Raw genomic sequence first — 17,611 nt, forward strand, 5'->3', positions numbered from 1 at the left:
TGAAATCACAGCATTTAATGGATAATAAAGAAAATCTGAGAAGAAGTCATAGCAGGTTGTAGATTCTGCATGGTTTTCTTTCATGTTTGATTCAGAAGAATGTTTCTTCAAAGCAAATACCTTTCTACCTAGGATTTAAAACATTCTTTAAACAATAAATAAAAGTGGGAATGTATATATACATAAATATAGATATACAAATGTATCTATATACACACATACACATTTAACATGTATATGAATATGTATAAATATACATACATACATATATAATGACCTATCTACCAACTTATGAAACAAAAATGAGAGATTTTTAAAATGAACTATCTGCATATTCTTTCATGCTATTTTAAAGAAATTAATAGAATCTTATTGTTATTAAGATTTTATATAATCTTATATAATATAGAATGCTCATCTAGTGCATAGCTATGCAAACCTCCTTAAATACCAGAGACTTCTCTTTGTTGTACTCAATATTTCATCTTTAGGTTTTAATTATCTTACCAGATGTGTTTTCAGTGGTTTATATTGGATACAATTTCCTTACCTTTTTCTGTGTTTTGTTTTGTCTCACAGGGAAACTGAAACACTGCTGATATTATAAGAAATAATGGCATACTCATCTGGAAAATAAACAGCAAATTCATCCATAGTAGAGCTCAAACTTTCTATAATCAGATTATGTTGGACAGTTGTAGGTACATGAAGCCTATTCTTTTCAGTAATTTTGCAAGACAGTCAATCACTTCTCTATTTTCTAAATCCAAAAATATGTTATTAAAATTTAAGGCACTTGATAATGTAAATATATTCTGTTAGTAAATGACAGAGTCAGAATTCAAATACCTCTGGACAAACTTTGTAGGACATTCAATATGGAACTAATAGCATGAATAATCCAGGGAAATTTTTTATGGTCTCTATAATATCTTAGTAATTGGTATGGAACCTAATCTGTTAACATTTCCTATAACATTTCAGAATAATCCTTTTCAGATTGAAGTTTATAAAGGTAGCGTGAAATGGTAAGTCTTGCCATGAACAACAAAAAGGACTTGACACTTAGCATAGTTTGTATTCCAAGTTAAAAGGGAGCTCTTGCACATTGTATCAGAAGGATTCTAGGTGTTAAAAAACTCTGGTAACTGGAAACTGGCCCAGTCAGAAGACATATCACAAAGGAACAAAAATTCAATATATAAAGTAGAACCATTGATTGTATAGTCTTTGCGGACTGAAGATGATTTTGGAAAATTTTGTAGCTCAGAGAATCTTAGATCTAGATAATCATGTTCAACAGCTTTAGGGCATGGTTGTGGCTTGCCTACCTTTTTCATAATAATTGTACACCATGACTGGGGCTGGCTGAATGTTGGACACAAGGTTGCTTTGCTCAACAGAGAAAGTGAAATTGTTTGCTGTTCCAGAAACCTATAAAACACAAATTACTAATACATCAGAGAAGATCTGGAAAAAAAATTTTCTGGAGAAAATTATTTCCAGAAGTTCATGATCTGTCCAATTAGATAGATGGAAAGTATCAATATTATACGTCTTACATAGGGACTTGATCTTAAATAATTAGTGAGATAAAATGAAATTGTACAAAAATTTGAGTTCTATTGCTTATATTGAGCTGCAAGAAATTTGTCTGAAAGCAGTAATGTAGGCACTTATGTGAGTGGCAATAATGTACACATAGAAAGGATGACTAGGAGGTTGGGATGGCTTGTGGGGGGAGTGATGGGGAGAAAATGGAGTCAACTGTACTTGAACAACAATAAATAAATAAATGAATGAATAAATAAATGAAAAGGATGACTAAAACTCATGTCACCTTCATCAGAGTTCAAGTAAAACTATAAAAGATTTATAGAGCTACTCTGTGACCAAACTATGTGAGATGCAATGAGGAATGAAAAACAGGGAAATTATGTTTCTAAACTTAAGAATTATCTAGTCAGATAGTCAAGGCATGCATGAAATAATGTTAGAGTTAGCCGGGAGAAGATAATCATGAGGATAGAAGACCACTGATAATCTGTAATGTCCAATATTGTTTGAGAAACCATATCATGAATATCTATAAGGAACAGACTCATTCAATTATCCTTAGAAGAAATAAAGAAAACCATGGAAGAAAAACCATTATTGCTCAGCTTACATTTTCCAAGTAGAAAAGAACATGGTCATTCTTGACTTCAGTTTTCATCACTTGGCCATTGTTTTCAAGCTTTGAAGGAATTGGCAGAGAAGGTTAGGCAATTATATTAAAGAGTACTATTTCAGTACTGAATACTTTATAATTTTTATTTAACCAATTATCAGGACTCTAACTTATGGAATGGTTCCTTGTGCCATGATATTTTCATAAGCACAAAGAGGAACTTAAGAAACAGACTACAGACTATGGGAAATAATGCTTGCTAATTGCTATAAGTTAAGAACACCATCCTTCAACATTACGTCAAAAATAAAAATATGAACTCTTGAATAAGTTAGTTTAAATGAAGAATTCCATAACTTGGTTTTGCTAACTAGTTATTGCGTCTATACACTATTGCTTTTTCTGTGTTGAAAGATTGGGTTTCTATTATTTACCTCCTCAATAGATGACATGGCTGGAGTAAATCCTGATAGCATTTTTACATCAACAAGGACCATATTGGAGTTATTGCGCATTCCAGTATATCTGAAATTTAAAAACAAAACACTAGTTTAGACATCAGTTTAGAAAAGTGACTTATGGCAAGTGTGGTGGGTACATACATACTAATGAGCTATACATCTGGAGAAAAGGCACAGCTGAAGAGAAAACACCTGAAGAAAGCCATTCTCAAACATCTCAGAATGGCACGGTTAGAATGATAAAGGATGAGATGAAATAAAGCAACATAAATTGCAGTAAATAATGAATTATCTGAACTTATAATTTCCCCAAATCCTGCTTTTAAGATTACCTGAAGTCTCAAAGTCAGAATTTATAAACAAAGCTTGTACATTAATATTACATTTGTCTGTGGTAGGTAGATTAAGATGTGCACAAAACCTAAAGGAAATCTTTGGTTAAAAAGTCAGATGTTGGTAGAGTCATAGAGGAGACATGTCCTTAAGAGAAGTTCTAGGGTGTGTTCCTAACACTGGATAGGATTGTTGGGATGTGAAGTTAATTTAGTTCTTATTTTAGTTCTGGTGTTCATGAAACTATCATTTGGAAACCCTAAGAAAATCCTTCAAAATAATGTTTCGTAGTGTTTCTTCACATATTAACTAAGGTTCAAACCCTTTGGCATGTATAGTTTATATTTTAACTTAAAAGAATTATTTTGCTTTTCTATCTGAAAAATAAAAATTTAAATATTACTCTGTATAATTATAGAAAAAACATTTACAGATATCCTCCTCTAGGCCCACCTGTGCATGTTTTTAGGTGGAAAAATAGTATCTCCACTAATAGTACTTCCATAAAAAAATGGAAGCATTGCTGGAGTGTCAGTGTGGCAGAAGCCTGCAAGTTATATTTGCATGCAGTACAAATTGTACTTGTATAATTTTAGCTCTGATTTAGTTTAAGTACTAAATTGTTGTGTCTATACAGAAAGCTATAAAACGACTGTGCTATAGAAATTACACACTAACAAGTAAACTCACATCATAGGTATCATCATTCATATTTTGTTATTTTGCTATAGTTTAAAATAATTCTTTTTTAATATATTACCCTCTCTCTAATGAGGAAGTTGATATTAAAATCGATACTTACTTGATGGTTACTGTCAGGTCAAAAGTACTCTGAAATATATCCAAAGAGTTTTTCTTTACCATTTCCAAGGAAAGGAAAAATCCAGATTCCTTCCTAGTTAGTAGCACATTATACCTAAGGGTAGCCTAGAAAAGATAGCAAATCATTAAAAAAAAAAAACCATCCATTTATTCAGTAGTAAAAACTAAAGGACTTGTTTCTCTTATTTTCATTACTAATGCACAATATCTTATATTTCTCTTCATCAAGGAATAAGGTTAAATGTAATTGTTTAGTTTTCAAAATACACAAGAATCTTTATAACATAATTTAATAAAAATATCAGAATACTTTCTAACAGTGACATTCCTCAAGAAACTTCTCAGTTACCTAGTTATCCTTAAGAGTAAATACTTCTTCATAAAATAACTTGCATTTTCAGTCAATGAGTAGAACATATCAATGGGAGAAAGAGTACAAATAATCATAGAATTATGAAAAATGGTAGAATAACACATTACATATAACTGAACAGATAGTCTGACATTTTTACTGAGAAATATTCATCTCCCTCTCAGGTAGGTATTTATTACCTGGATAAATGCACAGCCATGTCCTTCCACATCTACTGTGTATTGTCCGTATGCTTTAGTTAGCTCCGAACGTTGGACCAGTAAGCGGTTGTCATTATTAACCTGGAAAATCTCACTGGATTCTTCACCGCTAAAGGTGACATTGTTTTGACCATTAGAAAATGTTAACTTCATATAGTGGGTTAAGGCAAGAAGACAGACAGCAGTGTCCTGCACAGAATGGTAGAAGCAACGATATGAGCTCTCTTATGCTGCAGTATTTAAATCAGTCCACAGAAACATTCCTAAATAGGTCAATAGAACACCAAGAAGTGATATCCTAAAGATCAGGAAACTATATGATTGTGATAGTTGTTGCCATTTAAATTTCTTTTTTTTACTGATCTTAATCAGATTTTATTGTCCTAAAGGATTATATAAAGTATAATCTGCTGTTGAAAGCAGTACCAAATATTTTCTGATTTGATGTTATATAATTAAGTTGCCGTGCGCAGTGCTTATTTGTACCCAAACGTCTTTGAAAATGGGAAGTCAGACTCTTACGAGGCTGTTGGGAGAGTCACTAAGAAGGTTTTACTCTGAAATAAAGACAATAAAAAGAAAGCAAATAAGGAAGTGAAGATTTTCCCCAAGGGAGTAAAACTGCATTTCCTTGCATTTAAATGTTTTTTTTTTTTTTTTTTGGTTAGAAAGACATACATCATTTTATGTCATACCGATTTCTTCTGTTATACATTCATTTCATTTGCTTTTCCTGATGTGCAAACCACAAAAATATTTCTTTTTGACCATAATATCTAACTTATCATCAAGATTCTGGTGTTTATGACAACAATCTCTTCTAGACTTACATTCTATTGTTACTGTGTAAATGGAGATATAAATCAGGCATAGATTCCTTGAAAAGGGTTCTCATTTTATTCATCTGCAAATAGATAATTCCAAGTAGAGTTCCTGATACACAGAAACTGACCAATAAATAAGTGTTAACTAAATATAATAGGATTTATAACAGCAAATATCCTTTATCTCCTCAGGCATTTTCTATGGTTGTCTTTGCTGTCTAGAGTATGGTAGAGTAGTGTCTTTTGCATCAAACCTATTGTTATTAATATCAGACCCACATCCATCACCTGGGTGGAAGAGAAGCCTCCGTGGGAATTCATCTGTTGGACAAGCCACTGCACAATCTTACTAGCATAGGTGAGGTCAGGAGTTTTTTGGGAAATGATGGCCAATAGTACATAGCAAGTCTTCTCAGTCTCAGCAGCAGGTGCCCAAGGAATAAAGGATGGGGATGCTTCTGTCTGGGGTTTCTTAGCTCTTTCCCAATATATCACATTATCTGAGAAAAAAAATTTCACACAGTCCCTATGAAGAGAACTGACTACACATAAGAATGATGCAAATTTCATCATTCTTCTTGACCTCTGTTATGGTCTCAAAGGTACCCCTCAAAACTCATGTGTTCAAGCTCTACTCCCCCAAATACAGAATTGACAGTATTTGGAATCAGGGCCTTTGAAAAGGGGATTAAGTTAAAAAGAGGCCATTAGGGGCCTAATCCATTATGATTGGTGTCCTTATTAGAAGATGAAATTTGGACACATGTAAGAGACACCAGGGACATGTGCGCACGTGCACACACACACACACACACACACACACACAGTGTGAATACGGAGGGAGTAGATGGCCAAACAAGAATAAGGCCTCAGAAGAAGTGACACCCGCTGACACCTTGATCTTGGAATTCTGTCTTCAAGAACCGTGAAAAAATAAAAATGAACTTTGTTGTTTAAGCCATCTAGTCTGTGGCATTTTGTACAGCAACCTTAAGAAACAAATATAGCTTTAAATAGCAACTTCCAGCCCTGGCTGGCGTAGCTCAGTGGATTGAGCTCGGGCTGGGAACCAAAGTGTCCCAGGTTCGATTCCCAGCCAGGGTACATTCCTGGGTTGCAGGCCATAACCCCCAGCAACCGCACATTGATGATTCTCTCTCTCTCTCTCTCTCTCTCTCTCTCTCTCTCTCTCTCTCTCTCTCTCTCTCTCCCTCCCTTCCCTCTCTAAAAAATAAAAATAAATAAATAAGTATTAAATAGCAACTTCCTAAAATCAAAGTGGTATGTGATTAAGTTTTACAAGCAGTTTTTATTTGCTATAGTATGGTCACTAAGCTGGATTTCCTTTATTTTGCTCACTTCAGGAGAAACTACAGAAAAGAGAAAGTAGAAAACAGAAAATAGATAATGTTCTTTAAAGATAGAGGGCCATTCAGAAATTCCATCAGAGAAACAGAAATATACCAGTGAAGAGAGAGTTCCTGTATGATCTCTAAGTGTCATCACTTTATTCTCAAGGTCATCTCTGTTAGCAAAAGTAAATAAGAATGCTTACTTATTTTTGTAGCAGATTGATCCAGAATGTGGAGTAAGGATTTCACTTGCTTCTCTTTTCCAGCTAATGCAAAAGCATAAGCTAGCACTGCATAATCATAGCCATCGCTAACACCATTTTCCAATGCATCCTCTAGGCAAAAAAGCCCATGCCGTAGGGCAGGAAACTTGTCATGCAGAAAAACAACATATTTTAAAGTGATACCTGAACACTTGATAAGCTCACTGAATATTTAAACTAATCATTCTTTATACCATATATAATATATCCTTGAAGTATACTTTACATACAAACCTACTCATATATATAAACATATGTATTATGCTTTATAAATATCAATAAAATTAATTTTAAATGGATTACTAGTATTTGAGAAATAAAATTTAAATAGTCTGAAAAATGCCAGTTTCTATATTGGATAAGTCATATTTTAGTTAATAATAAAAATTTCTTATATGTGGCAAAGAATACAAACTTATTTTTATACTTAAGATACTTTATTCTAATACTAAAATAGAAACTTTCTAAAGATGATTTTCGAGATTTTTTCTGAAGATGATTTTTGAGATATGCAATGACTGTGAAATTTCCTAGTATCTTCTTTCAGGAATAGATTATGCAATCAGATAATTTGACCTTTGGATTGGGAGGCAGCCAAGAAGAGCAACACGTAGGTTGAAATGTTTACACATTGAATTGGTTAGTGAAACATAATATTAGGTTATGGTTAGATGCAGAGATTGGAGGCTTAATCTGAAATCCATAGCTGAACTTCAGAAGATCTGTAAACACCTGAAACGGTATGAAAAACTTCTGTATGTGTGCCTGTGTGCATATTTTCCCTAGGGAAAAACCCAATAGTGTTCATCAAAGGTTTCTATGAATGAAGAATAACTTGAGTAACATCAGCTTAAAGAGAGGTAATAAATAAAATGTTCTTTTGATGTTTCACCCAGTGTGAGAATTTCAAATAACTCCTATTTCACAGTCTGTTTAAGATGCATTCGAATGACTGAAACTGAAAGATGATGGGAATCCTTACAGTGAAGCTGAGCCCAGCTTCCAGGAACGCTCCCACAATGTACGCAGTGAGTGAAATGTCCTCTTCGTCTTCTCCCTAATACACACACATGCACAAACACAATGAGTCACACAGGAGAGCAATGCACAAGAGAACAGCTGTTCTTCTCCAGTGAAATGAAGTATAAAAAGAAACACAGAAACAATTACCATTATTCCTTAAAAGTCACCTAAGAGTGCAATTTTTAAATTAAATTGTTAATAACCATACTACCTGAGCAAAAATCCAACATAATCCAGGATTCAACATAACAATGAAAAATGGCATAAAATTAATCTCAAGTATACTTAATGACATATAACTGTATTTATGTTGCCTGATATTAAGTATGAATTCCAAGCAATTCATACAAAGAGTCATATTTTACTTTATTTGATATTAATTTGAAAAAGCAAACAAAGAATTTCTCATGGGATGGACCAGAAAGTTGTGAATATTCCTCAACATCCCTGGGAACTTATCCTGGAAAGTAACAATGATCAGGGGACTCGGATTCTTGTAGTGTAAGACTAGAAAAGTGTAAGTTACGTGGTTTACAAACTGTGCATAGAAACATTATGGGGAACTTAAACATTAAATGAACCAGTATGCACACAAGAGATTCTGATTAAAAAAGTCAGGAATAAGATACAAGGAAATGAATTTTAATGACTCTAGTGACACTGATGCAAATCACATTCCAATAGCATCTGGGATCTGCTGCTCTAGCATAAGCTTCTTCAGAAGAAAATATTTCTGAGTTCACTTATCAAGGTGTAAATAACTGCAGATTTTGGGTATGAAAATAAGATGTGGGGACCAGTGCAAGTTTTTACTTTTTTCTTGCTTCTTTCTCCCACCCATTTTAAAATGTGCACACACACACAGTTATGGAAAAAGATTGGGTAAGATCAGACAAACTGACATACTGACCAGTAATGAATCCAATCAAAAGAAATGTGGATGTGTTTTAGAAGGGAACATGAAAAATTCTGATTCTTCACATAACAACAGATTCTATTCTCTATCGGGGCCTCCTGCTATGAGAAATAGGTTTGAAATAATTTAAACACATTTCCCCACACTAGTAGTAATGGAATGCAGGTGAGCGGCAATCTACAAAGAAAGTAAAACAGGAGAGAGGATGCCTAGTGATTTAGCTACATATGAACAGGAAAAAGGAAGGAGTGATTATTTCATCTGACTTGTGGGGTCTTCATGCTTTGACTTGAGAAGGTATTGGAAGAGTGCTTCATTGAAACAATGTAAATTACTAGATACTCTCCCTGAACTTTCTTGTCACCCATGAATAGGAATAATGACCTATTCAAGGCCCCCTTCATTAACATACCTTTTGGCTCCAAACTTATGAATGTTCTCTCTCAAAGTTCTTTTCTCTCCCCATTCTCCTATTGCTAGTTTATATCCTAAAATAGATTGATTCTATGGAAGAGCTAAAGACAGTAAGGCAAATAATAGATTGATGAGTTATTTTTATCTAGCCGTGTTGCTGTTGACTAACACAACATAGGCCTATAACTGCCACAGACTCAGAAGGGGTAATATGCACACAAAAAATTTTCAAGTTCCAGATTAGTTAGGCCAGAAGTAGGGAAGGTAGGCAATACAAAAGAGCAGGGAAAGGCTATTTCTGTTAATCTCTCACCTCCCAGGTATTGTTGAAAAGCTTGCCATTACTTCTAAAACAGCCACCGCTTTCCTGTTTGCTTGAAAGCCAGATCAAGGTCTGTTGTTGAACTCGTTCATCAATGAAAACATGTTTCTTCATTGCCTCAAATATCTTAAAAGTAAGGGCACTGAACCTGTAATGCATACCACCAGTGAGGGGAAAGTTAGAAAAGAAAGAAATCATAATGTCAGCTACTCAAAGGATTCATCACCATTGTTTTAATCTGGCTAATGTTGACTGTAGTTAGTATTGATAGTGGCTCTTTACTTTGGGTCAATAAAAGGTTTTGAACAGCAATATGTGAATATTAGAGTAGGTAATTTCCAGCCTGTTTATACACAAAGTTCAAGCTGTGTAGTTCATTAGATTATCCACATGTGGTGAGAGATTGGGTGTAATTAGATACTTTGGGTACTTCTAGTTTTACTCCCCACATCTGCATGGGACTCTAAGAAATGCAGATTAAGTTGTGGCATTTTCCATGGAGTCAACAAGCTGTGGGAGTAGAGAGGGTGTCATTTAATTTGCCATGAGACTCTAGGTATATTGTATTAGAACTAGAATAATCAAATATTTTAGTATTAATGATTCACCTCTGTCGATTCCCTTTGAAACCCACTTTACTTTAAAATCTCCTATGAACTCAAGTCCTCTCATTCTCCCATAAACCCTCCTCAGATCCTCTCTACATTATTTCAAATAAAATGTTCATGTCTTACCGTATGCTTCCTTCCTGATTCCTCTGCCAAAATACACTATATGAGCCATCCGAGTTTTTGAAAGACAACTGTTTTTGATAGCCTAAAATACAACATTGTAGAAAATTGTTTTTTTAATCAAAGAAAGTCAGAAGAAAAAGAATGGTGTAGCATAAGCCTTGTGTTTTGGTGTTAGACAAACATGAATCACTAGATGACTATTTTAATTTATTTCTGAACCTGAGGTTCTCTATCCACATTGAGAAAAAATAACTTTTACCTCATAGAGTTTTAATGACAAATAAGATATTACATGTGGCAGAGCCTAGTTTAATAACTAGCATTTACAATATTTCATAAAGGTTCTTTTGTTTTAGTGTTATCTTTCTGAAAAGAAAACCTAAAGAAATCATACCCCTGGACTTCTCCTTAACATCATATTTTACAAGGTTTATACATCTTTTTCCTACATGCAAACCCAATCACTTCATTGCAATGAAGCACAATTGAAAGATAAATACAGAAGTTGATAAATAAACCATTTCTAGCTACTATTAATAGCAACAACAAATAAGGTAGCTTGGCAAAATATTAAGCACTAAAACATGAATTCATAATTTGAACTGTCACAGTTTTATATTGTGGCACTAAATGACTACACAGGTATTGAAGTCTAAAAAATTCTAAAAATACCAAAACCAAAAACCAAACACATAGTTCAAACTCAGAGCACCTTGGGGCAGGTCTGCTTTTTGCCTATGAGACTGCTTCATAATATCAGGTTTTTGGCATCTTGGGATTAGTAACAACTGATTTCATCTACTATGGGCAGAAATTACTTAAACCTTCTCACCATTAGATAAGAAAGCCAGAGCCTTAGATTTAACTTCCTCTGTCAATTGTTTAGTAGATTCCAGGTAGTCAAGGACATAGGTATCAGATGCTAGGAGAGCAATATTCTGCTCTTCACATCCACAGGGCATTTGGAGAAGATTCTCCAGATTCTGCATTGTAAATCCTAGAATATCCCCTAAAAATAAGAAAAGCAGAAAGCTACTGTTACTTCAAGTTGGTTTATGAGCATTAATAACTATAGTCTAAAGAGGCATAGTAGAAGTAGAAAATATTTAAAATTGAGTCTAAAAGGTGGAAACAAGGAAAATTTTCTTGAAGTAATTTTAAAGAGAAGACAGACATGAAGGGTGGAGTTAAAAGAGTTTCTGGTATGAAAAGTATTTCTGAAAAATCTCATTACCAGAGAAAAGAAAGTTTAAAAAATGTGTTTGTTTCCTTTTTTGTTTTTTGAGAACCTGACCCTATGAATTATAAACTGTATTCTATCCCTTTCCCCAAAAGTGTTGATGTTAATGATAGAGAAATTTAAATCTTGCAAAACAAGTTTCTCTTATTACTGAGGAAATTTCCAGCATTTGTAACAAGCAAAGATTATTCTGATTCTCCAAAGGGGAATTTAATATTTTACATTAATAAACTATAATAGAACTCTTTGTTTTCTAAACACCAGTCATCATCCACTAGAACAAATGTTTCCTAGGGACAGATTTGAAAATGGTGCTGTAATTCTTTAGATTCCTACATGGAAACAAGCTTAGAAGATAATCCTCAACAACAATTATCTTCAACTGATAGTAAATATAGAAAAATCTCTCCATCAAGTTATTTTAAGGAATTTTTAAAGACAATCTCCATCAATATTTTCAAATCAACATGAAACTCGAAGTTTAACTTACCCACAACAGTGAAAAAGGCCCTGGCTGATCCTTTTACCACATTGTCTGGCAAATCCAAAACCACAGGCATGGAGGCTTTGGTGTCTGGAAAGAAAATATCAATAAAACAAATAAGGGGGTGGCTTCTTTTTATAAGCAATAGCAGAAGACTTGTGGAACAAACATATTACATAATATATTACATTATTTCATTTTACAAGTTGCTTGTTAGAAGAGGTAAATTGTGGTTTTGATTAGTTTAGAATAACAATACATTCAGAAATGATATGTGCATCTGTGTGTTAGATAGTGGCTACTATTCTTCATTAGTTTAGTGCTTATACTACTGATGTATAAAAATGTCAAAAACTATTGACTATGACATATAAAAAGCACACACAATATATAAATCTTGGAGACACCTTTTAGGCATTAAAGTCATATTATCAACTAGATAAAACAATACTGTGATGGCCATTTAGCAGGCAATTGAAGGGCAGTGATTATTTCATCCCAAGATACAAAAGTAAAGGTAACATTATGTGTAATTCAGGCATAATCCCAATTTCCCACTCTTCAACAGTTTGTCACAATCATATGACAAAAGAATCCAAAAATAGACAAGATAGGAAAAATAGGTTGAGGCAGACCAATAAGCTGGGTGAACTAAAAAACAAATGATAAAAGCCTGTAACTACTATAGTTTTTCTTGGCTAAAATTATACCATAAAAATAGAGCATGAAATAAAATAATCCTCTATTAGGTGTTTTGAATAAACATCTGACTGAGGTACTCAGTATGGGAAGCATTGATAAATTTTCTTTAGGACTAAGTTGACCACCTAAAAGATCTTCTTACCTTTTGTACAGATAAGAAAACTTTGAGTCATTTCTTTTTCAATACCTTCAGGCTGTCAAAGAGTAAACAAAAACAAATAAAAAAATAATGAGTCTGGATCATCTTTCCATGAAGGAAAGGTAACAAGCCTCATCTTACATAAGTATGACTAGACATATTTGCCCTGGGGAGAAGATCCATTCATTGTCCTCTTCTTTTTATATCAGGAAGTTACCGTACATTAACAACATCCATTGAAGGCCCTGTGCTCCCATTGTTTGGACAGAGATAACTTCGATGTCATTTTGGGACACTTTCAACTCCTCTGATACTGCCTAGCATCTCCAATATACAAAGTGTTCTGCAGAGTAGGAACATGCCACCAGGTGAGGGTGATGGAAGCTACATAGAAGTGTAAGGACAGGTAGGTTTGTCTTGGATTTGAGTCAGTTAAAAAGGGGAAGGGAAAAAGAAGAAGCATACATAAAACATCATGAGTCAGAAGCAAACAAAAAGTCATCAAGCCTATTTTAAGTGATAAGTTTTACTATTCTGGGTCAGGTATTAGGTAAGAAAAGGATGAATTTTATTGCTGTTTGAAATAATTTCAGATGACATGTTTTGTATCAAAAGTAACTACTGTCAATTAAATACTAAAAAAAAGAGAATGTCTTTTAATATTTAACCCATTAGATACTGTCCCTTTCTCATCTGGAAGAACGTGATAGTTGTGCATGTACATACCTCCACCAACAAACTTTTGACCACAGCATCTTTCCAATTTAGATTCTGCTGCTCAGTTGCTCCATTTGGGCACGCACTAGTGTGTTTGGACTCAGCAACTACAGTGATATTCACTTTACCTGGAAAACATTTCCAAACATAAGTGAAAGTGATTATTGGCCACTTCTGTAATGGGAAATAATAAATAGCCCGTAAACCACATTTTGAATTGGATGCATTGAATTTTATCATATTTATGCTTAAACCAAAATATTTTCCTCTTTTACCTGACAGGAAATAATATGGTATATTCTGTTTTTACCTGTTTCAAGATTCCTCATGTTAAATACATGATTCATTTACTTAATTAGAACATAAAAAATTCTAAAGAAAAATAATAGTTCTGTAAAGCCAACTGAGAAGATTACTTGATATTGCTTACAAGGTACGTATGACAATATAGGGACATAACATCAGATAATCAGGGCTTCTAACTTATCCCAAATCAAATAAACAAAAATAATAAAATATGACAGTGTGGAAAGGGTACTGAATTTAAATCAAGTGCTAAAAAGGAATCTAGTTTCTTATTCCCTGTGATATCACCATACATGAAATAAAACTAATCTTTCAATAGTATGTTGAATAGAAATGGACAGTTCTACAAGGAGAACATACAGATGGCCCAGAGACATATGAAAGGATGCTCAGCAGCATTAGCTATCAGAGAGATGCAAATTAAAACCTCACTGAGATACCACTTTATGCTGGTCAGAATGGCCATCATAAACAAATCATCAAACAATAAGTTCTGGTGAGGTTGTGGTGAAAAGGGAACCCTAGTGCACTGTTGGTGGGAAGGCAGACTGGCACAACCACTGTGGAAAACAGTATGAAATTTCCTCAGAAAACTAAAAATGGAACCAGTGATCCTACTGCTGAGATTATACCCTAACAATCCTGAAACACTAATTCAAAGAACTTGTGCACTCCAATGTTCAAAGCAGCACAATTTACATTAGCCAAGTGCTGGAAGCAACCTAAATGCCAACTAGTAAAGTAGTGGATTAAAAAACTGTGGTACATTTACACAATGGAATATTATGCAGCAGAAAGAAAGAAGGAACTCCTACCTTCAGCACAGCACGGATAGAACTGGAGACCATTATGCTAAGTGAGATAAGGCAGGCAGTGAAAGACAAATACCATATGATCGCAACTGTAAGTGGAGTCTAATCAACAAAACAAACAAGCAAGTAAAATATAACCAGAGATACTGAGATAAAGGACCAATGGACAGTAACTGGGGTAGGGGAAGGGGATAACAGGGGAAGAAAGGAAGGGTCATCGGGAACATGTATAAAGGACCCATGGACAAAGCCAAAGCGAGAAAGATTGAGGGTGGGGGGTGGGGGTAGGTGGTAGCAGGAAAATGGAGACAACTGCATGTGAACAATAAAAAACAAAAACACACACACAAAGAAAACACAACAACATCAACTAATCTCCAGTTTCCCATTGTAAAAATTAGTGGATTGGAAAATCCACTAAATCTTGCTTTAATATTACCTGTAAACCTATATACCAATATGCATAACTAAAACACTGTTCTTGATTTTCTTTGTTGTTATACTTCATTTCTTTTAAACATTTTTATTGTATTTTTCTTATTACTATTTAGCTCTCTTATACTCTTTTTCCCCTGCAATCACCATGCTGTTGTCTATGTCCATAAATCCTTTCTCCTCTTGCCCTATCTCTTTACCCTTAACCTCTCCCTCCACCATAGCTGTCATCCTTCTTTCTATGAGCCTGGCTCTATTTTGCTTTTTAGTTCAGTTTGTCTATTAGAATCCTCATATAGGCAAAATTACATGGTATTTGTCTTTCTCTGACTGGCTTATTTCACTTGGCACAATGTTCTCCAGGTCCATCCATACTGTTGCAAAAGGTAAAATTTTCTTCTTTTTTATGCCCAAGTAGTATTTCATAGTGTAAATATCCCATAGTTGTTTTGTCCACTCATCTATTGATGAGTGGGCTGCTCATCAATGGCAGCATTTGGGCTGCTTTCATGTCTTGGTGATTGTAAATAATGCTGCAGTGAACATAGGGGTGATTATGTTCTTTTCAATTAGTGTTTTGAGTTCCTTTGGATATACTCCCAGAAGTGGGATTGCTGGTCAAAGGCAGATTCATTTTTAATTTTTTGAGATATCTCCATATTTCTTTCCACAGTGGCTGTACCATTCTGCATTTTCACCAACAGCGCAAAAGGGTTCCCCTTTCTCCACGTCCTCACCAGCAATTGTTTTTTGCTGATTTATTGATGATTGCCATTGCGGTAGTTTGAAGTAATATCTCATTGTGGTTTTAATTTGCATTTCCCTGATGATTAGTGACACTGAGCATGTTTTTGTATATCTATTGGCCATCTGTATGTCCTCTTTGGAGAAGTGTCTATTCAGACCCATTGTCCATTTTTTAGTTGGATTGTTTGCTTTTTTGGTTTTGAGTTTTATAAGTTCTTTATAAATTTTGGATCATAACCCCTTGTCAGATGTGTTGATGAATATGTTCCTCCATCCCATGGGTTGTCTTTTATTTTGTTGATGGTTTCCTTTGCTGTGCAAACACTTTTTAGCTTGATGTAGCCCCCATTTGTTTTTTTTTTCTTCTTTTGTTTCCCTTGCCTGAGGAGATATATCAGATAAAATATTGCTGTGAGCAATGTCCTAGAATTTGCTGCCTATATTTTCTTCTAGGATTTTTATGGTTTTGGGTCTAACACTTAAATCTTTGATCCATTTTGAACGTATTCTTGTGTGTGATGTAAGAAGGTGGTCTAGTTTCATCTATCTACACATATCTGGCCAATTTTCCTATCACCATTTATTGATTAAACTGTCTTTAGCCCATTGTATGTGCTTGCTTCCTCTGTCAAATATTGACTATAAAGGTGTAGGTTTATTTCTGGTCTCTCCATTCTGTTCCATTGATCTATGTGTCTGTTTTTATGCTAGTACCAGGTTGTCTCCATTACTACGGCCTTATTGTATAGTTTGATATTAGGTAGCATGATTCGCCAACTTTGTTCTTTCTCAGGAATGCTATTGCTATATGGGGCCATTTGTTGTTCCAAAATTTTTTGGAAATATTTGTTCTAGTTAGATGAAATACATCATTGGAATCTTGAAATGCTTTTCCTGCATCTATTGATATGATCATGTGATTTTTATCTTTTATTCCTGGAACAAATCCTACTTAATCATGGTATATGATTTTTTTTAAAGTGTATTGCTGTATTCAGTGTGCTACTATTTTGTTGAGGATTTCAGCATCTATGTTCATCAGAGATACTGGCCAATAATTTTCTTTTGATTTTAAAGTGTCTTTATCTGGTTTTTGAATTAGGATAATGCTGACCTTGTAAAATGAGCTTGGGACCCTTCCCTTCTCTTGAATTTTTTTGAAATAGTTTGAGAAGGAGAGGTGTTAGTCCTTCTCAGACTGTTTGGTAAAATTTACCTGTGAAGCCACCAGGTCCAGGACTTTTGTGTGTTGGGAGTATTTTGATTACTGCTTCAATTTCACTAGGTATAATCTGTCTATCCAGATTCTCTGATTCTTCCTGATTTAGTTCTGAAAGATTGTTATGTTTCTAGGAATGCATCCATTTTGTGGAGGTTGTCAGTTTTTTGTCATATAGTTGTTCACTATATATATTTTTTTACAATTGTTTGTATTTCTTTGGTGTCAGTTGTTATTTTTCTTCTTTAATATCTGATTTTATTTATTTGGGTCCTCTCTCTTTTTTTCTTGGTGAATCTGGTTAAAGGTTTGTCAATCTTGTTTATCATTTCAAAGAACAAGCTCTTGGATTCCTTGATCTTTTGTATCATTTTTAAAGGTTCTATTTGATTTATTTCTGCTCTGATCTTTATTATTTCCTTACTTCTGCTCATTTTGAGCTTTTTTTGTTGTTCAAGTTCCTTTAAGTGTAAAATTATATTGTTTATTTGAGCTGCCTCTCCTTCTTCCTTCCCTCTTCCTCCTCCTCTTCCTCCTCCCTCTCCTCCTACTTCTTCTCCTTCTTCTCCTCCTTCTCCTCTTCCTCCCCCTTCTTCTTCTTCT

At 34.2% G+C, this 17,611-nt stretch overlaps 1 protein-coding gene across 1 annotated transcript in view; it reads right to left on the reverse strand.

Moving 5' to 3' along the window:
- Positions 1-17,611, reverse strand: part of LOC123819417 (ovostatin homolog 2-like) — a 42,653-nt gene continuing 25,042 nt past the window's right edge. The window contains exons 21-36 of the mRNA XM_045839764.1: positions 13,499-13,617; positions 12,776-12,827; positions 11,938-12,021; positions 11,040-11,216; positions 10,208-10,289; positions 9,465-9,621; positions 7,781-7,855; positions 6,739-6,904; positions 5,472-5,683; positions 4,339-4,548; positions 3,767-3,891; positions 2,605-2,695; positions 2,168-2,236; positions 1,332-1,434; positions 551-626; positions 1-128 (exon numbers count right to left, since the gene is read on the reverse strand). Of these exons, the coding sequence (XP_045695720.1) occupies positions 574-626; positions 1,332-1,434; positions 2,168-2,236; positions 2,605-2,695; positions 3,767-3,891; positions 4,339-4,548; positions 5,472-5,683; positions 6,739-6,904; positions 7,781-7,855; positions 9,465-9,621; positions 10,208-10,289; positions 11,040-11,216; positions 11,938-12,021; positions 12,776-12,827; positions 13,499-13,617 (1,775 nt within the window). The 3' untranslated portion in view covers positions 1-128; positions 551-573. The remainder of the gene's footprint in view (positions 129-550; positions 627-1,331; positions 1,435-2,167; positions 2,237-2,604; positions 2,696-3,766; positions 3,892-4,338; positions 4,549-5,471; positions 5,684-6,738; positions 6,905-7,780; positions 7,856-9,464; positions 9,622-10,207; positions 10,290-11,039; positions 11,217-11,937; positions 12,022-12,775; positions 12,828-13,498; positions 13,618-17,611) is intronic.

The sequence above is a fragment of the Phyllostomus hastatus genome, unplaced genomic scaffold (assembly GCF_019186645.2).
Source record: "Phyllostomus hastatus isolate PE091 unplaced genomic scaffold, TTU_PhHast_1.1 phas_contig_308, whole genome shotgun sequence".
Lineage (NCBI taxonomy): Eukaryota > Metazoa > Chordata > Mammalia > Chiroptera > Phyllostomidae > Phyllostomus > Phyllostomus hastatus.